Raw genomic sequence first — 23876 nt, forward strand, 5'->3', positions numbered from 1 at the left:
GTCACGTACAATTTCTGGCAAATTTTTCATGGTTAATCTGTTCATGTACAAATAACTGTAAGTATGCCCAGCACTGAGAACACCAATATCAGGAAATGGTAACAGAGCATTCCTCTAACAATATTGCCTACATTTTCTTTAATGTTCAATAGTAATATGAAAATTCCAGGTTTTTAAATATTTTTTTGACCAGGGCTGTACAATAGATCATATAATAAAAACATTATTTTATAGCATATTTTCAATAGGTGGTTGTAAAGAATGGATGGCTATTAATATTTATTGTGGAGTGGCAACCATAGATCATGGTCGGTGAAGTGGATAGAGAACTGGCTGAATGGCAGAACTCAGAGGGTTGTCATCAGCGGCGCTGAGTCTAGTTGGAGGCTGGTAACTCGTGGTGTCCCTCAGGGGTCAGTACTGGGCCCAGTCTTGTTTAACTTCTTCATCAACAACCTGGATGAAGAGTTAGAATGTACCCTCAGCAAGTTTGCTGATGACACCAAACTGGGAGGTGTGGTAGACACACCAGAAGGCTGTGCTGCCATTCAGCATGACCTGGACAGGCTGGAAAGTTGGGCAGAGAGGAACCTGATGAGGTTCAACAAAGGCAAATGCAGGGTCCTGCACCTGGGGAGGAACAACCTCATGCACCAGTACAGGCTTGGGGTGGACCTGCTGGAGAGCAGCTCTGCTGAGAGGGACCTGGGCATCCTGGTGGACGACAGGTTAACCATGAGCCAGCAGTGTGCCCTGGCTGCCAAGAAAGCCAATGGGATCCTGGGGTGCGTCAAGAAGAGTGTGGCCAGCAGGACGAGGGAGGTTCTCCTTCCCCTCTACACTGCCCTAGTGAGGCCTCATCTAGAGTACTGTGTCCAGTTCTGTGCTCCCCAGTTCAAGAAAGATGAAGAGCTACTGGAGAGAGTCCAGCGGAGGGCTACAAGGATGATGAGGGGACTGGAACATCTCCCCTACGAGGAGAGGCTGAGGGAGCTGGGCTTCTTCAGCCTGAAGAAGAGAAGGCTGTGAGGGGACCTTATAAATGCTTACAAATATCTGAAGGGTGGGTGTCAGGAGGATGGGGCCAAGCTCTTTTCAGTGGTGCCCCGTGACAGGACAAGGGGCAATGGGCACAAACTGAGGCACAGGAAGTTCCGTGTGAACGTGAGGAAGAACTTCTTCCCTCTGAGGGTGACGGAGCCCTGGCACAGGCTGCCCAGGGAGGTTGTGGAGTCTCCTTCTCTGGAGATATTCAAGACCCGCCTGGACAAGGTCCTGTGCAGCTTGCTGTAGGTGACCCTGCTTCGGCAGGAGGGTTGGACTAGATGACCCACAGAGGTCCCTTCCAACCCCTATTATTCTGTGATTCTGTGATCATCTTTTGCAGTGTTGTTGTAAGACTTTTTGATTTTAGACTAAATAAAAGGTTAAATTTTTTACTGTTAGTGATTTATTACTGTACATTCCACCCTCTGCTCCCCTGTTTGTTTCCGTGCAGGTATATGCATTTTATAGGATTTGGTGTAAAAGAACGGGGGGGTGTGTGCTCATTTTTTTTCTTTTCCCCTTTTCTTTTCCTCCAGTGGTTTTGCATAGCAACTTTTGAATGTTCCAAACCACACGCTGAGGGAAGCTGTTCTAAAGAATTTTCATACAAGTTTTGTTTATTTTATGCGTTTTAACTAATCATCGTCAGCTAGGTCATAAAACTTTCTCACAAAGCTCCATCTGATAAAGAGTAGATGCTGGGATTGGTCATCGATGTAAACAATTTCGTTGTGAAGATACCTAACCATGTACTTTTCTGTGTTTAGGGGGGGGGGTGTACAGATATCTATATGCAGTATTTTATTTTAACTGATACAATCTTTCATTTAGATACAGGAAACTACTAACGTTTATTTAAAGGCCCTTATCCCACATCTTTCTTTTTTTCCCTTTCAGGTGAAAGACCTTTCAAATGCAGTGAATGTGGAAAAGCCTTTAACCAGAAGGGGGCATTGCAGACCCATATGATCAAGCACACTGGTGAAAAACCCCACGCTTGTGCCTTTTGTCCTGCAGCCTTTTCTCAGAAAGGCAATCTTCAGTCACACATACAGAGAGTTCATTCAGAGGTAAATACAATTATTAATAAAGTAGTTGGTGCTAATATACTGCTTATTTAATTTTCAGTATTTAAATTATCCTGTTTGCTATTCCTGTGCTCTCTGGTGCTTTCTGCAGTCAATATAGATTTACTGCTGTAGTATAGATTCTAGTTTGTTGTTTTTACCTGCGAGCTTTCCCAATATAGCTTAATCTGAGTAAATGTATACTTAGGGTAAGTGTCAAAAGCTTCATTTACCATTGTCTTTTCAGTGCATTGATAAATTAGTAAATTGTTAGTGGGTTTAGGTGTATAAAAATGTACCTGTGTCAGTCTTGTGAGAACGAGGGCTAGAATCAGATGATAGTAAGCCAAAAGCAGCAAAGCAGAAAATGGTGACAAATTTCAAGGCCAAACAGCAGCTCACTAACTCCATTATAGAGCATACTTGCAATTTGTCTTTGAAGTATATATCTCGGCCTTTTTCAGAAGTTTTAAAGTTATGGGTAGAAGAAAATTGCAAAATAAGAAATGTTGCCTCAGACCTCTTTATGCTGATTTTTTGTTTTTCTTTGTGACGGACTTTTTAAGACTGAAAAGGTACTGCTATGATAATGTCATATAATCTTCTGAGCAACATCGATTATGCGACTTTGTTTATTAATTCCCATACTGACTTTAGTGATTTGTGATTGGAAATACCTGTAGAAAAAGAGCTAGTTTTGGTTTGGAAGGTATAAACTGACAGAGGCAGCTTTATTTCCTGTTTGGTTTTGTTTTTTTTTTTCCCACATGGAGAATATTATTTCTGCTCTCACTCTTTCCCCTGACTCTCAGATGCGCTTTCTTTTCCATTTTTGTGTTACGATAGATTTTATTCATTGTAATTTTATTCTTTGTATTTTTTTGCTAAGAGTCTTTTTAGTATGTTAGTTTCTTAGGATATGATCCTTCATTGACGATGTCTTCTTGTTTTGTATTACGCTTAATTTTATTAAATCATATTTTTACATTTCACATGACTTCATGTGACTAGTCTTCCTCGCTGATTTTTGACTTTTTTCTGTTACTCTGTTTTTCTGTGAGAAAAACAAAAAGCCAAAAAAGTTGTGGGATAAGGGACTTCAAGTAACTGCTGTCTCTTGATCATGTCTTATGCTGTGTTTTGTGATCCTGAGTCTACATTTTAGTTATTGCTGTTACAGGTCATAATCAAACAAGTTGATTTATACTTTGTATATCGCTATTTAGTCGTACCTGTATTTTATTAGATGGTACTTCTTTCTGAAAATCTTGTTACCACTACAAGCTAATGTCAGAAAATACAAAATTCCATACTATATTGAAAGCAGCATGTTTTCTTCTGAAGACTTTGTTGTTCCTTACATATTCGAAGTACTGCGCTGGTTCTTACTGCTTTGTGGTTGGCGGAGGAGAAGGGGGAAGTGAAGATGGCCGAAATCTGCAAATTTAGCTGCTTTAGCTGCCTCAGCCCCTTGGCATGGAAGTCCCAAACAAGTTGCTGCTGATCGCTTTCTCATCCTATGTGTTCAAATTGAGTTCAGACTATATATTAAACTTCCCTGCCCTTCACTGTGTTGGGTTTTTTTGGTGGTGGTTTTTTTTTTTTCATACAGTCTCTATGGCCTTTGGCCCAATCTGTCTCACTTTCAGTCTTCTTTGACCTGAAAAATGGATTTTATTTTTTCTTGGAAATTTATAACAGATATGTTTGCAAAAGTAAACAGAAGAGAGCCAAAATTTGAAGATGAATTATCTGCGTTCTTTCTCTTCACCTTTCGAAACTTCCATTTGTTTTATGTTACATCTTCGGACACACTGTAATTTGATAAAGTTGCATTTTGGTTTTGTTTCTAAGTGTGTAGTTGTAGGAAATTGTAAGGAGGGAAAAGTCTGAGGCCTCATTTGACGGATGACATTTGTTTTGCTCTCTGGTGCTTCCTAACGTTGAGAAGTAGTAATAGGAGATGACAGTCATGCACATATATTACAGTCGGCTTGATACCCAAGAGATACCAGATTGATTCCATAACTACATATCAATAACTTGGAAAAATAAACCATTTTAGCTCTCATAACCACATAATGTATTTGCTATGTGGATAAATAATGAAAAATATAAAATTTGGTAGATTTATGGATAACTTGCTTTTTTTTGTCTTATTGAAGGTGAAGAATGGCCCTACATACAACTGTACGGAATGTAGCTGTGTCTTCAAAAGCTTGGGTAGTTTAAATACACATATCAGCAAGATGCACATGGGTGGTCCACAGAATTCTGCAAGCTCTTCAGCAGATGTATCTCATGTTACAGCGGTAAGCTTTGCTTGCTATGTTGTGAAAATGTCTTTAAAAGTTTAAGAAGTTCTATATCTTAATTCCAGTGATTCTTCAGATAGGTTAGAACTAAAAGACCCGTAGCTGTTGCTTTTTTTTAAGTCGTATCATTTTTTGAATTGATTTGGATTATTAAATATTGGCTAAATACACATCGGCCAAGTATATGCAGAAAAGGATTTGCAATTTGAGGGTTTAGGTGAAAACACAACATTTTATTTTATAACTAAGTAAAATATAGTTCTGGTGCTTATGTATTGTGTATGGAGGAAAGGTTTCCTCCCCAGATAAGATAAAAATAATTGTGAATCTTTGCTGGGACAATGAAATCTGGAACTGTTCAAATTATATATTAATTTTAACTAATTTTCAGAAATTGTTTATATAATTCTAGTCCATGTAAAGACATGGTGGATTCTTCTTCTGAGTTAGCTTCTTACTTGACAGATCAGAAAGGAAAAATCTTAGCTTTATTGGAAGCTCTGAATGTTGCAGGCTTTTTTCTTTACCAAGATACAAGAAGCTAAATTACTATTTTATTTTTTTGAGCCAGTGCATATTTAATGTGTTGTACTACATTCTTTTTTCATTGAATAGAACTACCTTTTCTACCTTTATTCCACCCTGTTTTGCATAATTTCCAGCTTCTGTGCTTTAAAGGTCGATGGATGACAAGTAATATCAGACTTTGAGGAGGAGGGTTAAAATGTGAAATCTCAATTTCATTTTGCAACTGTATCTTGTTGAAAACAAGTGTCTAGTAACGTTGTTTAGAGAACCACTTTTCTTTTTCAGGTGCCCTCATGTTTGCTTTCCCTGTCCAACTGTTTTTTTTCTTGTTTTAGTTTGCCTGAGTATTTTGCATTTACATTGTGTGTTGATATTACAGAAGTGTGTTGTTATTATCTTCGCTGCATACATACTTCTCTGCTTGCATGAAGGAGGGGAAAAATAAAGAATACCTCCATACAATAGCATAAGCAAAATGGGAGAAAAAAATTTTTTTCTAAAAACAGCTGCCCAGAAGTTTAACAAGGAAGAACAAAGAGAATAACTGACATGTCAATTGCATATTAAGAGTACTGCACTCTTTAATTTTGTATCTGAAAATGCAGAGATTTAATGATTGATTTTTTTATTGCTGTGAAAAAATGGTACATTCTTAGATTAGCACTAGCATTGTTATATGAAAACTAATTTCTTCATTCTGCTTAAAACTTGCAGAGCTTCTTTAGCAACACATCTCCAGTCTAATAATTCTGTCCCGAAGTTTGTGATCAGTCTCTGTTGTCCCTTGCTGTACACCTGGGGGTGAACAATGATTATGTCCTTAAATGCAGCAGATTCCAAAAGTTGAAGTCTCCTGAAGTACTGTGCTACTGGAGAATGCATTTTTTTGTTGATACATGAGTACATCTTGCAAAATATGCTTGCTGTAAGGTTGTTATTTGTCTTTTGCTGTGTCATTGCTTATAACTAAGGTATTGGTTTCTCTAACTTGTGTTTATTTAATGTATGTAAACTATGAAGCAACATTAGTGGTACTAAGTACTCTCCCATAGTCTCATTTTTTCTGTCCCTACTCTCCGTACTATAGGAAAATGAACTGCACTACTTTTATGCATATTAATAGCCGTATTTTTCTTCTTTTTGTACAAAGATTTAAAATACTTAGTTTTCATTTCTTTGTAGGACTCTGTCACCCAGCCCTTAACAACATCGCCTGCAAATCTTTTACAACCTGTTGATAACAAATGGAAGAATGTAAGTGTACAGTTTTTGTCATATTTTTGTGTCAAGACTAAAAGTGCGAGAAACTTTGCAGAGTCTTGTTGACTTTCATTTGACTGGTGGAAAAGGATATGCAGTGGTCCTCTGTGATAAGTTGATCAACTAATATGTAAAGGCAAAATTCTTGGTGAACGCGGCTGGTTATTTAGGAATGGAACAGGTCTTCAATGGATTATATTCCCTCATTCATGATAACAGTCATGATTTTGCACATAGTTCTGTTCATTAGGTCTTCAAAATGGAGGCAAACATTCTGTATAAAAAGACAAGCGAAGAGTAAGGACTCTCATGAATACCAGGTTATCCTGCCCCTCTGACTTTGCTTCACAGGGGTGCCATGGTTTGGGTGGAGAGGGAAGGAGCTGTGTTGCTGCTGGCCGAATTGGTTGGAATTGAGGCAGCAGGGGATCCGTGGGGCTCAGGAGGAGCCCATGGAGCCAAGGAAGGAGGGTACAGGGCTGGCTTTCTGGAACCCCATAACAAGCAGTCTTGATGTACAGGCGGGCAGGTCTTGATGTGCCAGTCACAGTGAGAGCATTAGGGTGTTTTGTTGCAGCTAAGTGTCCTGGTTTCAGCTGGGATAGAGTTAATTTTCTTCTCAGTAGCTGCTGTGTTTTGGATTTTGTACAAGAAGAATGCTGATAACACTGATGTTTCTAGTCGTTGCTGTAAATCAAGGACTTTTTCCAGTTTCTCTTATTCAGCTAATGAGCAGCTGTGCAGGAGCTGGGAGGGAGCATGGCCAGACAGATAGCCAAGCTGGCCAGTGGAAATATTCCATACCACAGATGTCATGCTCTGTTTATAGATGGGGTTGGCAGGGGTGCAGGAGGCTATTAGCTTTTCAGTTCCTGGGAGCTGGAATCCTCTCTTAGCCGGGAGTTCGAACTTTTTTTGGGCTGTGAATGAGTCATCAGGTAGTGAGAAAAATTGTATTGTATATAGCTTATTTTGCGTATTCTTTATCATTGTTATGATCATTACTATTATTAGTATTATTAGTAATTTCTTTGTTACCTTATTAAACTGTCTTTATCTCAATGCTTGAGTTTCCTCTTTTGTCCATTTCTCCGCCCCGTCCTGCTGGGGAACAAGGGAAGGGGTGACCAAGTGGCTGTCCCCGCCGGAGTTGCTGGCTACCCAGTTAAACTATGACACTATGTAGCATGTTGTTTGTCAGGTATAGGTTGCAGCATGGTATCTTAGTGACAGACTAATTTGACTTGCATTCCCCCTGTCTCAAGTTCAGCCACTGAGTATCTTCTCCTGAACTTGAATCCACAAAACCAAGCACAAAGAAGTGGGACAGTATTGTTTTAAAGTCACCGTAACCAGTCTATCCACTTTCTTTTTATCTTGTACTGTGAATTCAGTGTTCAGGACCAAGTGATTTACAGCTGAACAGAAATGATGTGAACTAATTACTAATATTTACTGTATTAAATAGTTATATTTCATAGAAGACTTTAAGAAGTACTAAAAACGGCTGTTCTTCGAGACGGTTTATTTTAAGTAAGTGTGTGAAAGCACAGGTCTGAAAAGAAGATAATTGTCAGTTGTGCCACATTGTGCAGTTGCCTGTACTTGATGCAGAGTGCCAGGTTTTTCCCCAGTGAGAGGTGCCAGTTGGGAGCAGTGGATCCCGTTGCCCCCTCCCAGAGCTGCCTGGTGCTCTTGGCTACGAGGTGGGAGGACTGGTCCGGTTCCATTCTTAGTGTCTTCAAACCTGCTGCTTCTCCAGAGAATGACTTGCTAACTGCTGAGCCGCTAAGCAGTTTAAGTGTGAACATTCACAAACTCAGCTTTGGTTTACATGTAGTGGATTTGGGAAACCAAGCAAGGAGGAGCCTGACTTTCTAGTCTAGCATTTAGAGCAGAAGCCTGAATTCTTCTTCCCCTTGCTAGGGTACCTTGTATTTTTACAGTAAAGAGTATATACTGTACCATGTTTGGGAATCTTGTGGAAAAGGAACACATGGCATCACCTCAAAACTAATGCAGACAGACCTCAGTGCTAAGCTGAATCAGCAGCAATTTTCTTACATGTTTCAGATGTTCCTCCTTTGATGGACTATCTTCTAGTTTCTGTGCCTTCAGATGCACAGCCTGCTTGTTTATGTGCAGTTGCTGTTCATTTGTTGAACTGGGATATATGCTCAGATTCCTCCATGAGACTCTACCATGTGTCACACGTGGTTTTAAGAAAATGTGTAGGTGCTTTTATTTTGTTTAATGTTAGCTTTCTGGTAAGTATTGCTAGTTACATCCTTAATGATTCTTCTGGTTTTTTCTTGTAACGGAGGTGATAAAAAGCAAGGATATGTTCTGTGTTTTCAAATAGAATCACGTACTAAAATTAATGGTGAGGCACCATGAGTGATTTTTTTAAAACTCTGAGAAGTTTGTGAAAGAGGCGCGCAGGGAATCACTGCTGTTACTGTGTTTCTAATGGAGTCCCCTGGAAGTTAATTCTTGACTCTACATAGCTTAATATTTTATCAATGACCTGGAAAAAAATATAAAAGCATCATGGATCAGGATGATACAAAGGTTGAGGTAATTTATGAAGAGGATAAATCACTGATACAGTGTGTTCTGCATTTCTTGTTGAGCTGGATGTACCAAGCAGTATATATTCTAATGTGGCCAAGAATAAAATCACATCTAGAAGAATGGGAAAAATAGGCCATAGTCACAGGATGGGAATTTTGAAGGAGTTATAATTCCCCGTACAAATAGGGGTGGAAGAGGTAATACTTGATATATCAACTAAAAGTTACTTTTTCCTTGCCGGGAAAGATTAATTTGGGTCTTTTTATTTAGAGAAGAAACTTTGCATAGAAATGCAAAGCTTGTGTGTACTCTGTATTTAATCCTGTGAATTTTTGCTTTTGTTGGTTGTCTGTTTGTACTGTTCTCTATTTATGAACTGTATTCAAGGACACGGGAGGAAGCAGAACCATCAGAATTCTTAAAGTATGATGTGACATGTTTTATTATTGAAGAGATTGAAGCTGCAGTTTCTATTTTGCCCACCAGATAAAATATTTAAGCATGACTTGATCTTTAAGAAAAGGGAAAAAATGGTAATCTCTTCAACAGAGAAGAGGAAAAACTGGTTTTGAGGGTTGAAGCTAGACAAATTTTGAAATAAAGTATGGAATTTTAGTGTGAATAATTTACTGTTGGAGCCACTTGTTGAACTTGGATAGCAAGAGAAAAAGTTACCACAAAAAATTACTTGATTTAAAAAACCGCTATAATTTCAGTACAATTACTTTACTTGAAGGAGCAATTCATTCAGAGCAGTCACGTGGTCTGTGTTACACAGTAGATCAGACAGACTAAGGGTGATCACAAGGTCCGCTATTCTAACTGAACAAATGTGGAATTGTGAAGTTGTAATAAAACACTTCATTCTCTGTGCTATTTTTAAAATTGGTTGTTGAAGTGAGACCTACAAAGAGATCTCTGAAGCTTTTTGTAATGAACAGGAGATCTTAATAGTAATGGTAACAAACTTTATACGTGTGCAGAAGTGTATATAATTTTTCAAAATAGTTTATCTCCATAAGACTGTATATAAGCTGCTGTATAATACGCGAACATGCTGGCTAAATACATAATAGTACTGTAATTTTCATGTGAAAGATGATATTGAGCTGTTCCTTTATTTGCTTTTTTTTTTTTCTCTTGCTGAAGCCTGGGAGAATGTACTTTAGTGTAGGCCTCCTGCTCTACTAAAGAGCGTCCCTGCATTCTGCTTCAAGAAAACGAAAGATCTCTGTAAAGAGTTGTTGCATACTTTAGCAAGACGCTTTGCTTCAGTTCCTCTTCATTGCAATGAAAATGGCATATAGTGCGTTTTATTTTGTAAAATACATGTTGAAATGTTTATAGCACTTTTGCTAAACTGGAATCTGATGGGATGGAGTCTTTCCATCTGTCCCACTGGTGAGGTGAAAAAAGATGAACTAATGGGTAAGTCAGCCAAACATCGAGTGCTGTTCTTGCATGCATGCAAGAGAAATGTGATAAGGGCTTGTTTTGTATCATTTTATGAGAAGGCATTAAGAGTACTTCATCAAATTCACAGGACGTAACTCCAGTGAAGCTAATTTTTCTTAATATATTTCTTTGTAACCATCCTTAAATACGGTGACAGTGTCATTTTAACTGTTCAGTGTAATGTGTCAGTATAAAGAAAATCTCAGGGGTTTTCACATTGGAAGAAATATTACACACATGAAGCCAGAAGTTGTTATTTGTTCAAAAAGATCTGAAAGAAGGTAGCACTAAATAAATATATATGTATGTATGTATTTGAGCATGCATCCATGTCTGGAAGTGATTGTTTTTAGAGACCAGAAGTGAATATTAGAAGCAAATATCCGATGTGTTTTAAGAAACAGGATTATGGGGCTAGCCATTATATAAATATATATTTCTCTTTTCTGCAGTAAAATAAATGATTGAAAGCAGTTGTCTCAGTAATGGTATACTTACGCAGTCTATTTGTTGTATGGAAGAGAAGTTTGTAAATGAAGGAGAACAGAAGGAGCCTTTATTTCTGATTTTAAAAAGGAATACCAACAGTTTATCACTTTTTTCTTTATATTTGTTACTGAGGTCCTAAGATACAACTATCAAATTAAAGATAAGAAACTTGATTTTCAGAATTAAAGTTTTTTTTAGTAATTTGAGACAGCTCCATGCGTATTTAAATTTTTAGAATATAAAGGGATTCTTCCAAAGCTAAAAGATTTGGAAGATGGAAAATTGAAGGGAAAGAAGTTGATAGTTCGATTTTTCTGAAGGTTTTGATGTAACAACACAGATAAATGTCAACTTATAGAAGGTTATTTTTCCAAAGGACTTGCTTTAGTTAAATGTGAACTTTAAAAAGATAGCCAAGTAAGTGCTGTTTATTTGTTTTGGAATTCCTTTTTATGTGGCCTCTATGTGTGGAATTCAGTAATTGATCCCTGTGTTTTGTAAATTGGTTGAAGGTTCGGTAGTTACGATAAACTTATTTGAAGCTGTAAGAGTATAGTTAATGCAGTTTGGGAAGAACTTGAGAAAAGGGATATACAGAAGCAATTCTTTAGTATAGTGAGCAGACCTTGAATGACAGATCTGTATGATCCTTCTGTCTAATACAAGGGGACATGCTTGTAACGGACAGTTAACGGACATGTCAAATAAGGGAGCCAGACAGCTGAGTTCATATATACTTTTCATCTTCCTTTACAAATGTAGTACTGTATATTTCAGGCCATGCATTTTCGGTCTCCACTTCTTCAGCAGACAGAAAACCAGGTGTCTTCAGCTACTGCACATCAAGGTCAGCAGGCTGTAACTGACGTCATTCAGCAGCTCCTGGAGTTATCAGAACCAGGTCCTGTAGAAAATAACCAGCCTCAACAACCTGGTCAACAACTTAACATTGCAGTGGGAATCAATAGAGATATTTTGCAGGTAAGAGCTGTGTGTGAGAAGAGCTTTACATTTCAGTGGTTTCGTTCTCGTTTTTATTTTAGTGAAGTCTTTTCTCAGTATTTTCAGTGATAGCATTCCTTCTGTGTTTCTAAATGGCTTATCAGTGAAAGAATTGTAAAGATCTACTGAATGGGTATGGAATGCACCAAGATATCTTTTTGTATAACATTACAAAAGCAAGGTTATAAATACTGATTACATGACCCAGAAAAAAGCTGTATATACTCATATGTGAACATTTTATTGATCCCTTTGGCTTTTTTTTTTCCTGTTGTCTAGAAGCAGCTTGTGACACATCCTTAAGTTGTGCCATGCATAAAACATGATGACATTCAAGAGAGGGAAAAATATTCTTACCTGGTTAAAAAATGAGAATGTATACAGGGCCTTTATCCCATTCTAATTAATAAGGGCTATTTGAGTATTTCCTATTTGTGCAAGAAAATCCCTTCCTGGGTCGACGAATGTTTTGTCTAACCCATTGTTCTGTCCTTGATACTGGCAGCAGGAGATGCTATGTAACAGAAGAGATGCAGGGCGGTAATTCAGCTGTCTGTGCTTGTTCTGCAGCCTCCACCGCATAACGAAACAGGGCAGAGAATATTTTTCTTTAGTGTTGGTGGTATCCTGCTAACCTCTAAGCTATTTTTTAATCTCTAGGCTTTTAAGTACCATTTAAATTTCTTTTTGGAAGACCCAAAAGTTACATGTAGCTATGTGGAGGTTCACCATGCTACCTGTGCCGAGTTCTCTAATGTCTGAAATGTAATGTGTAGTTGCATCAGATTACAACACCAAATATAACTATTGGCTTAATAGCTATTGTAAAAAAAAAAATATAGATCGGTCTTTGAGGTTGGTGCTTTAAGTTACTGTATGAACATCACTAGCTATATTGTTGTACAAAATAAAAATAAAACATTGTTTTCTTCCAGGCGATTGGATATGTGCACACTCCTACTTAAATGTGTGTTAGAGGTCTTTGACCCAGAGCCTTTTCAGTCATGAGAGTGTCCATAAAGGTCCCTACACTCAGTCTGTTCCAGGTGTACATAAAAATGAGTGCATAGCTCTTGCCTTGGTCAGACGGTTATCAGTGGTTTGTTAACAGAGGCTTTTGAGCTTTTCTGAGCCTTTCTTTAGTTTATTGTTCTTCCTGTTTCTTTATATCATCTATGGCTTCTCCACAAGCTGATGGGCTTCAAATTTGACCTTTTATAGGGAACTTCTCGCATGTAGTAGGCATAAGTGGTAGCTATATATCCCTGGTAAATGCTTGATTCTGTAGAAACAATTAACACTTTTCTGAAAGGCAGGTGTTGACACAAGTATTAGTGCAGGAAGTCCGACTTAAAATCTCCCAGACAATCAGAAGTCAATGTTGCATAAGAATGTTTTTGCAAATTTGAAATCCAGCTGAAATTCTGGGAGGATGAGACGTTAATTCCTTGCATTATATTGGCATTACATCTTCTAAATAATTGTTTCAGAAAAGTTGGAGCAACTGTGGAATGTTCTCTTTTCTTAATCTAGAAATTTTTTTGTGCTGTTTTAGCAAGCGTTAGAGAACAGCGGGTTGTCTTCGATTCCGGTCTCTGCACATTCTACTGACTGCAGCCAAGCTAAGACTCCTGGGGCCCAGGATCAGCACCCAGACGTCCAGGCTCTCTCAAATCATCAGGCTGACTCTAATGCAGAACAAAATAAGGAGCAAGAGAGTACAGATAAACTGGACAAAAAAGAAAAAAAGGTTATTAAGAAAAAATCACCGTTTTTACCTGGTAATTTTGCCACTGCTTGCTACTTTTTATGCTATAAGGACTACAGTATTTGTAGGCGTGCTCATGGCTTTATAAAGGAATTTTGCAAAATGTATTGTGGATCAGTTGCAAACATCACCTACTTTTATCTAAAACACAGTATGTGTATAAGTTGTGATAGCAGCATTTATAAGTTTAATTATACTGTTATTAAAATGTGTCAGAATGGCAGTAAGTGAAGTTATTCAGTTAAATCTTCTGGATTTAGATCAGTGGAGTGTTTGGAGGAGGACAAAAAAGGAAGAATATGAATCTCTCGCCCTGTTTTTCCCATTATCCTTCTGTGAGGAGGACTGGGATTTCATGGTGTATCCTGGAGCAGAGTTCTTGCAAGCTCTACTCTTTCTCTTTGGAAGTGAGGCCTTGCAGAGGCAGAAGTGCAGTGCTGCTGCATCATGCAGATCTTCACTGATCTAGGCCATGTAGGGAAGGATGAAGATTGGCATTATGGAGGATACTTCATGTCACCTGTGTTTGGAATCGCAGTACTGATTTGATATTGTCACCATAAATGCACGTTAATATTTCCACCTCCTTACTGTATTGTGTGTATGCAAGTCTGGATTTTGTCTCTCTGCTTAAATGCATCTTTAGTGTTAAGGTTGCTCAAGCTTTAAGGCTGGTGGAAGTGGTTTGTTCCAAGTATAGCCATCATACTTTAATGACTGGCCTGGTGGAGGGAGCTCTATAATAAGCAGTCATTGAGCTCTGTCCAGAGTAACTTCATAGATGCATTGATACTGCTGTTTTGTTTGCAAGGGATGCAGAAGTTGATCCAAAGTTGAAAACTCATCTTGTCCAGCATAACTGTGCTAAAACTCAACACTAACGTTTTCCTCTGGTAATAGTAACTATTTTGTTTCTTGTGGGCAACAGTAAAAACACTCTAACTGCAAATAAAAATAAAAGGTCACTGCTGTACAGTCATACACAACCGCCTTTATTTTTTGATAAAATAATGTAAACTCAATATATTAACATGGTTTACAGAAAGAAACAGTATGTGAACTGATTTAAATGAGCAAATATATGATACTGAACAGTATATATGAATAAAAACCCTAATAGGATTTACAAGCTGCATTTGTCATTTTTGTTGAGAAAAGGTATGCTGTTCCGTTAGGACAGAGCTTAGGGTTCTTGGATCATAAAACAACTTTTGTGAAAAAGCAGCCTTAAATGTAAATCTTTCAGAACGACTTTTTATGGGATTTTTGCTCCTCTAAAATTGTATAAATTGTAATTTAAGTCTGAATCTGCAGAAGAGAGCGCCATAGAAATTATCCATTTGGTTAGATAAGTGTTTTGTATTTACAATAATTTTATGTGGTTATGGCTGAGGAGTTACATTCGTTGTTGGATGATTTTGTGTTAGATATGGTATTTATAAGTTAATTGATATATTGCGTTACACCTACATTCCGTATCTCTAAGTGGCATACAGAGTGCATTCTTTCTGTTCTGTGAAGTCAGATATTTCTTAGCTTTTTTTCCTCTTTTTTTTTTTTTTTTTTTTAATTCTTACTTTTCAGTGGCATAAAAATGTTTGACTTTCAAAAGGATTCTCTTGGGTTTTGTTTTTGTCATTCCAGTCTGTTACTATTTTTGTGAAATAGAATGTGTCTGATAGAGAAGTTAATTGTCTACGAAGTGCGTTGTAATGGCATCAATTTGGCAAAATGTTTTTGTGTTTTGATTGCTCTGTATAATGGTGTCAGTGTAGTGGAATTGTTGAAGAACTGTTACAATGTTTCAAACACATTCATTTGATGTTGTTCCTTATTTTAGGTTCTATACGCGAAGAAAATGGAATAAGGTGGCATGTTTGTCCATATTGCTCTAAAGAATTTAAAAAACCAAGTGACCTAGTGCGCCACATCCGCATTCATACCCATGAGAAGCCGTTCAAGTGTCCCCAGTGTTTCCGCGCCTTTGCCGTTAAGAGCACTCTCACCGCACACATAAAAACACATACTGGCATTAAAGCTTTCAAGTGCCAATTTTGTATGAAATGCTTTTCCACCTCAGGGAGTTTAAAAGTTCACATACGTCTACATACAGGTAAGGCCTCAAAATTGCTTTTGTGTTTTCTATGATGTGAGTGAGACCTTGAATGAAAAAAGACAATGTAAATCATGCCATTGGTATCTTATTGGAGAATGAACTGGTTTTAATGTCTTATATGATTAACTTAAATTTTTGTTATAACTTTCTAGTGTTTCCTGGCTTTGAAACTTTGAGCTCTTAAAAAAGCCATGGACTTCTAATTTGATCATGATGAGTCAGCTGTTGCTCCTTTTTAATACAGCTATTATGAGCGTATTTAATTGTGCTTTCTAAAGAGTCATACTCTTAGAATTTGTGTTCTGATTTTACTTATCCCGTCATGTTTTCATACGTGTTCTGCATTTCTACTTCTGTCCCCTTCCCCACACCTTTTGAATAGTTTCCCTGTGTTACTCAGGACTATTTGGTTACTTCCCATTTTATGTTCAACAGTAGGGTGTTGCTTGTTTTTTTCAGCAACTTACCTGTTGCTAGATCTTATACTGCATACCCTGAAACTCCTCCGTTCATGTGGTTTCTGTTTGCATTGTATATGCTGTCTTCAATACCTGTTTTTCTGTGGCTGAACTTCTATCCTCCGCATAGAGAAAAATGAATTTTCCACTCTTGGTGGACTACCTTGTTGTTTTCCACTTTTCTTTCTTTGTTCTTGCAGGTAAATAAGTTTTCAGCAAGATAAGCTCATAAATGTGCTGCTCTTTCACTCCTGTTTACGTATTTACGTTCTGCAAAAGTATCGTTCATTGGCTAGATGCATTTGGTGCTCAGTAGGTTTTATAGTCAGATGCTTTTTAATCCATGAAATGTCAATGTTGGATTCATCTGCAGAAAATTTTACACTTTGTATTTTGTAAACTTGCATTTTTTTCCTGTAACTTTCATCAACCTTACTTTATTTGAGAAGTCAGATTCATTTAAAGTGGCAAAAGCATTAGGTGGCTTGAAAAATAGGTAGTCCAGTGTTTATAGAACTCCAGCATGTAGTTAGCCATCATTCAGCATACTTGTTTTTCCTGTCAGAGGTGTTTGCTTCTTCCTCTGTCTAGCAGGTTAGGCTTGCTGGGTCAGGTTAGAGGTTCCTCCAGCCCTGTATGCTCTAATGGCAATGCATGGAAACAGGGAAGCCAACAGTAAGGCTTCTTAGCAGCATACAGTTAGCTTCTGCTAATCTTTGGGTTGAGGGCTTCATGAAGCAGGCTGTATCTCTGTATTAAGCAGCAATTCATAGATTTTTTTAGTTCCAAAGAACTTAGCTCAGTTTCAGAGACCAGTCTAGAATTTCTTGAAACTTTGTCAGACCACTGTTCCTCTGTTTTATCCTGTTATATATCCTTTGTCTGTGTGTTTGCTGATTCTTTTTTCTCTGAGTTTTTCAACAGTTTGCGTTGGAAGGACACTTGGTCTGCTATCTGTAATTCTTAGGATAGCTTTTGGAACACTTTAAAAATTGCTGTCACTTTTGCATCATCCAGTTTACTGGTAATAAGCTTGCTTAAAGTGATGTGTTACCAGTTAGTTCAGCAATTTCATGACTTCTGATTGGATTTTGTGGATCTGTTTTGAAAACTTATTTAACAATAAACACTCTGATAGAAAACAAAAAAGAAAATACAGAAAAGAGAATCGTAGAATAGTTTGGGTTGGAAGGGACCTTTAAAGGCCATCTAGCCCAACCCCCCTGCAGTGAGCAGGGACATCTTCAACGAGATCTGATTGCTCAGAGTCCAACCCAACCTGGCCTTGGACGTTCCCAGGGATGGGGCACCTTTCTGGGCAACCTGTTCCAGTGTTTCATCACCCTCACTGTAAAAAATTTCTTCCTCATATCCCATCTGAATCTACCCCCTTTTAGTTTAAAACCATTGTCCGTTGTCCTGTCACTACAGGCCTTGCTAAAAAGCCTGTCCCCACCTTTCTTATAGGCCCCCTTCAGGTACTGGAAGGCCGCAATAATGTCTCCTTGTAGCCTTCTCTTCTCCAGGCTGAACAGCCCCAACTCTCTCAGCCTTTCCTCATAGGAGAGGTGTTCCATCCTTCTGATCATTTTTGTGGCCTTCCTCTGGACCCGCTCCAACAGGTCCATGTCTTTCCTGTGCTGAGGGCTCCAGAGCTGGACGCAGGACTCCAGGTGGGGTCCAGAGCAGAGGGGCAGAATCCCCTCGCTCGACCTGCTGGCTACGCTGCTTTTGATGCAGCCCAGACCACAGTTGGCCTTCTGGGCTGCCAACGCACATTGTTGGCTCATGTCAAGCTTTTCATCCACCAGTACCCCCAGTTCCTTCTCGGCAGGGCTGCTCTCCATCCCTTCGTCCGCTGGCCTGTATTGATACCAGGGGTTGCTCTGACCCACGTGCAGGACCCTGCATTTGGCTTTGTTGAACCTCATGAGGTTCACATGGATCCACTTTTCAAGCTTGTCCAGGTCCCTCTGGATGGCATTCCGTACTTCTGGCGTGTCAGCTGCACCACTCAGCTTCGTGTCATCTGCAAACTTGCTGAGGGTGCACTCGATCCCACTGTCTATGTATTCCAAAGAATCTGTATTCCAAAGCTACATTTCTAGGGCAGTGGAAATAAAATCACAAACTAACTTTTTTTTTTTTTAAATGTTTTGCAGGTGTTAGGCCTTTTGCTTGTCCTCACTGTGACAAAAAGTTTAGAACATCGGGCCACCGGAAAACTCATATTTCTTCACATTTTAAACATACTGAATTAAGAAAGCTGCGACATCAACGTAAACCTGCAAAAGTTCGAGTGGGAAAGACGAGTGTTCCAGTACCAGACATTCCTTTGCAAGAGCCAATACTCATAACTGATTTAGGTAAAGAGCGAGTAAATCCGTGCTCTTTTGAAATTTGAATTTCACTGGAAAATACGTGTCTCAATTTAACCAAGCAAGCGCATTCAGAGCTTACACAGAAAGATGCAGTTTGAAATAAGTCATCAGAAATAATCAGCTTCACAAAAGTTCCAGATTTTATAATTTGCTTGCACTAGAATTTATAAGAAGAATCTTTTCTTTACAAAGAAATTGTATAATCATTACAGAAAAAAAAGTGTGCATTTTTACATTACATTATCAGAGGAATTTAATTTAACTATTGTTAGACTGTTGGTATAGAAAAGATGACAGACAGTTCATGACATAGATTCTTCTTGAGATGATCATGTTTATTCAAATTACGTGTATTAATGAGTCAGTGTGTTACATGACTTTAGCGTATTTGGTATATTTGTGACCTCAACTGAATTACTGGTAATCCTTACTGGTAATATTTCAAAAAAGGGCAGAATAATTCTGGAACATGCTATAGAGAATTCATACAGTTGCTTTAATTCTGTTGTAGAATAATTGTTACAGCATTACATAAAACCACTTTTTGGAAGGAAGTAGAATGTTGTACAGCTCATTCAAGACAATATGTATTGTTGTCCAGTAGAGGTCAATCTAGTGGACAAGGAATTTACTCTTCATTGTTTGACTCACCAGTCTGCTAACCCCTGCCTTGTCTGTCCTGTAGTCATCTTTATATAGTAGAATATTATATAGGTAAAATCTTTAGCCGAAAATCTTTATCACTCTTTAAAAATCCTTTTGCTTTCACTGCTTTTGAGAATTACCATATGCAAGAGTAGTGGTTATTCTGGTCTCAGGTATAAGAAACTGAAATTTTCAGAGTAGCAACAAAACTTAGCTCACAGCTTCAGCTATTCAGATTGCACAATATTTCTTACTTGGGTGAACCCTGGAAACTGATACAGTGCTATTTCTTTAAAATGAAGAAAAAAGCACTTCAATACAATTATGATCTGCGCAGTGATATTCTGTTTGTTTTTTTTTTAATTAGTATTAACAAAAAAGAAATACTATGAAAGTTGTTTCCTCACAGGTACTGATAACACCTGAACTCTGCTGATGAACTTGCAGTGCTCAATGTAAAAATAAGAAGTTCCGCTGTTTGTGTAGAAGGTGTGATGTTTATTTTCAAACCACTGACAGTATTTCCACTGTTCCCAGAAAAAAATCTTATTTCTTGTGGAGGTGTCAAGAAACTAGTATTGTTGCTCTATACTAGTGTTAATGTTTGAGTGGCACCTTTCATGAAAAAAGATAATAAAACTTGATATATATTTTGCTTTTTAAAGAAAGCCTAAATTACTATAGAAGTCTATTGCAAGTTTGAAAATTGTTGTCTACCTGTTATAATGTTTGCTTCATTTTATTCCATTAGTTGATGGAATTTATTGACTAGGAATCACAAAAAATATTTGTGTATTTTCTAGCGTGTACTGTGGTTCCAAAGGTGGAACTGGTGGGAAGAAAAATACCTTTTTAGACAACTCAGCTGTTTTGCTGACTTGCTGTATCCAGTGCAGAGCCACCTTTAACTATTCTAACAGTTTGGAGAAATGTTTAATTTATCTGAGTTGAACAGGTTGAGTAAAGAGTTTGGAAATTTTTTACTAGGAATTTCTGTTGTTTCTGTTATGTATCTAATTAGGAATTTCTGCAGTACTTCTGCAGACCAAAACCATTGTAACCTGGGATAAGCTCACAATTTAGTCAGCTATCATTTATTAACTGAATTATTCTGCTTTTATATGATCAAAAACAACAGAGTAAATATTTGTCATATGGAGTTCCTTCTGGTTTGGAAGACTTGTGTCATCTCCTGAACAATACTACTAATCATCATCACAGAAGGATGCCAGAAGGCATTTAGGAAGTTGGGTTTTCATTTAGGTGGGGTTTTCAGTTTGGGGGGTTTTTTGTGTGTTTTTTTGTTTGGTTGGTTTTTGTTTTTTTGTTTGTTTGTTTTTGTTTTGTTTTTTTTTTTTTTTTTGTTAAGAGAAAATGTTTTTGCTAGACCAACTGAGTTAGTTGGGGAAGGCGAAGGAACTTTTGGTGTATATGTATTTATAAATACATATATATACATAAACTTTTTCAAGTCTGAGACAGAGAAGCTTGTTCTTTTTTCATTGTTGCCATCTCTTCTCAAAATTGAGAGAATTCCCTCTCCTTGTCTTCTGCTCTTTTCAATTACATGTGGAAGTCAGCAGAAACCCTTCAGGCTTTCCTTTCTGAATATGAAACATAGCATGCTAGGTGAAGCAGTCTGAAGAAAGAAAAGACGGCATAAAAGGCTTTTGTGGTGAATATTTAGGACTGTAAAGGGATCTTTTGCATATTTGTTGAAACTTTGCATCGCTCCCTCAGCCTTGTGTATGAGTATTGTGATGGGTACTTCTGAGTTCACAGATGCATGAATGGTGATGAGGTTGGTTTTTTACTTGAGAAGTCTGCTACTGTTCCCATTCTGTCTTGGTGTTTGGGGTGATGCCGTGCTGTTGGTTGCTTCTGAGGCAGAATACTCTTGCATTAGCAGTTGGAAGTTTGGGAGCAGAAACTTTTAACTCATTTTCCAGAACTACACTTGACTGACTTCAGGGAACAGTTTATAAAGAGCATTTGCTTAAATAAGTTGGTTTGAGGTTGGGGTTTTTTTTTTCCCCAATAAATTTTTGGAGGTACCCAGAGAATTCGCAGAACTGACTGATTAGCCAAAGTAGATGATGTACAAATACAACAATTTTTAATGGACACTTTTTATACTTTAAGTAAAGGCAGACATATATCATGGTATTTTCTACTTTTCACAAAATGCATAGTAAATATTTATCACGTTATAGTGTATATTTGGGGTACATGGGTTAAATGTAATTTGGTTAAGGTGGAGGTCAGAAGAGCAAAATATTGTTTGGCTAGCAGTGAATTCATAACTGTCAACTTTTTTCAAAGTTAATGCTTATTTTGGACATACATGAGGCTTAATGCAACAAGGTGTACATATGGATAAAAGAAGAGCTGTCACTGAAATAGCAGGTGCAGTATAGCATGTATAATGCTAAATAGATGTGTGCATAATTTTAAATAAGCGCTGAAAACATGCTAATTTTCTTTGTATTCTTGCATACTAAAAGTCACCTCTCTTTTTTGTTTCAAATACTAGCTCTGCAGACTACTGCAACTTTGGAATAACTTCACCAACTAATTTTTCCTTTTTGTGTGTGTTTATGTGTGCAGGTCTTATCCAGCCAATCCCAAGGAATAGCCAGTTTTTCCAAAATTATTTTAACAATAATTTTGTGAATGATGCAGACAGACCATACAAATGTTTTTATTGCCATCGAGCCTATAAAAAATCTTGTCATCTTAAACAACACATCAGGTAAAATAAATACAAAGAAGAAAGGAAATGTATGTAATAACAAATTTATGGAAAAGTATGAATTTTATATAGTGTTCACTGAAAAGACTTCTTTTTTTATCGTCTCTAAGTAGAGAACCAGTGATAATTGATTTTTCTGGTGAAGTCGAAGGAGACTTTAGACTAATTCATACCTATGTGCAGTCCTAGCAGTAGAAGTGGTTGTGTTTCATGTGCAGTTTAGCTTATTAACAGTCAGACTCTTCTTTCCTAAACTATGTATAGAAAATAGCAAGCATTGCATGTGAATTCTTGTCATAATTTTGTAATTGGATGCGCCAGTTCATCTGCTTTGTAAGTAATTGCTATTTTTTGAAAAGGAAACTAGTTTTTTGTTTTGTGTGCTGTTTTCTGTGTGCTAAACCTAAAAGAATTTAGGCTTACGTTGTAATCAGGTAAATGTTTTCGGGGATCTTTTTTTTTTTTCTTGAAGTTTAGTTCAAGTTCCATATAGTGAGTGGGTGTTACAAGCACATAGTCATGGAGCCACAGAAAAATTTAAGTTGGAGGGGAGCCGGTGGAGGTGACTAATCCAACATTGTTTTCAAAAGAAAGGCTAGCTTCAAAGTTAGATTGGGTTGCAGTTTTACAGGCAGTGAGCTTTGACATTCAGTTGAATTATCGAACATTGCTCCCTGTTTTATAAACTATGAATAACTGGAAGAGAAAATATTTTAAAAATAAACCCACCAAAGATCATTACTAGGATCTAAGGAAATTTTCCAAACAAGCGGGTGACAATCTGCTTGTTTCTGCAATGTAAGCTCTGTACCGCTTTCTCACTGTCGCTAATTCAAATCATGGTGAGTTCCTCACATTTTCCTTATAGGTCAAGTTCTGTAGTGGTAGGTTCTCAAACTGGCTTGAAACAGTTCTTAGTTTCTGTGTGCTGTCTTAACAGGACGGTGGGGAAGTCTTGCAATATCTCATCTTTTCTTTTTGTAATATGCTACCTAGATTTCTCACTGTCTTTTGCAGACAAGGTCAAGCTGGATTGATTAAAGTCAAAATGATTTTAAGTTAGTAAGTGTTGCTGGTCTGCATCATTACCACCTTCATTGTCCTTCGTTGAAATAGTTGATTTTAATTGTATTTCACATTTGTCTCTATTTTCTTAAAGAGAGTGTAACTGTCAGAGGTTAGTTACCATTAAAATGTTAGTTGCCACTAAAGAGGGCTTTATATGCCTGCAGATGGCCTTCCTTAGCCTAAATATAAGCTAAATTTATGCATATTTTACTGAAGCATTTATGTAGTTTACAGTTTTTAGATTCATATTTTTTCATGTTTCATTTGTGTTAGAGAAATGTAGTTGACTGGTTCAGTTATTTCTTCTTTTTCACAGTTTTGTCAGGATCCTTTGAATTAGAAATTGAAAGTTTTAATTACACAGAACACGAATAGCTTATTAGTTAAACAATTGGTTTACATGCACTGAATACTCACAATTATGTTTTTTTTCTTGTCAGAATACATTTTGTGTTTGAAAATTCTGTTTCTCAAATGCCTGTGCTTGAATTCATTCTGCTGTTGGGTATACACGTACTCCAGCTCAGGATAAGCTATCTTTAAAAGCCTCTTGACTTAGTATGTGCATCTTTGTTTTTCTTCTCCCATACTGAAAATACAAAGATGTGATGGGGTACCCATCACTTACCACTGTGCTTCTTTCTGATTGATCTTTACAACAGAATACCGAGTGAGTCAAGCTTAGCTTGGCTTTGTTTGGGGTGTTGTAGTGGAATGAGAAACTTTTCTCTTTTTCCATGTATGTTTTTTTTTTTTTTTTTTGTAAGTTGGCATTGCTGTACCTAAACTACTAGCCTTGACACTTGTGTGGTCAGTCTCTCTTCACGGTGTGATCCTGATCATTGCTTAGAAAGAAAGAAAATTTCTGTCTGAAACAGGGAAATTTGTAGTAGGGGTGTTTTTAATAGAGCAGTGACTGAATAGTGTGTCAGGTTCTCCCACAGGCACACC

At 37.5% G+C, this 23876-nt stretch overlaps 1 protein-coding gene across 10 annotated transcripts in view; it reads left to right on the forward strand.

Moving 5' to 3' along the window:
- ZNF236 (zinc finger protein 236) overlaps positions 1 to 23876 on the forward strand; it is an 88900-nt gene that overhangs the window by 24092 nt on the left and 40932 nt on the right. For 8 of the 10 annotated variants that reach the window (XM_075416593.1, XM_075416583.1, XM_075416587.1 and 5 more), the window contains exons 6-13: positions 1945 to 2117; positions 4280 to 4426; positions 6140 to 6211; positions 11513 to 11716; positions 13293 to 13518; positions 15346 to 15618; positions 18242 to 18445; positions 21713 to 21857. In XM_075416593.1, the coding sequence (XP_075272708.1) occupies positions 1945 to 2117; positions 4280 to 4426; positions 6140 to 6211; positions 11513 to 11716; positions 13293 to 13518; positions 15346 to 15618; positions 18242 to 18445; positions 21713 to 21857 (1444 nt within the window). The remainder of the gene's footprint in view (positions 1 to 1944; positions 2118 to 4279; positions 4427 to 6139; positions 6212 to 11512; positions 11717 to 13292; positions 13519 to 15345; positions 15619 to 18241; positions 18446 to 21712; positions 21858 to 23876) is intronic. The other 2 variants (XM_075416585.1, XM_075416586.1) reach the window with 2 other exon arrangements.

The sequence above is a fragment of the Opisthocomus hoazin genome, chromosome 3, assembly GCF_030867145.1.
Source record: "Opisthocomus hoazin isolate bOpiHoa1 chromosome 3, bOpiHoa1.hap1, whole genome shotgun sequence".
NCBI lineage: Eukaryota > Metazoa > Chordata > Aves > Opisthocomiformes > Opisthocomidae > Opisthocomus > Opisthocomus hoazin.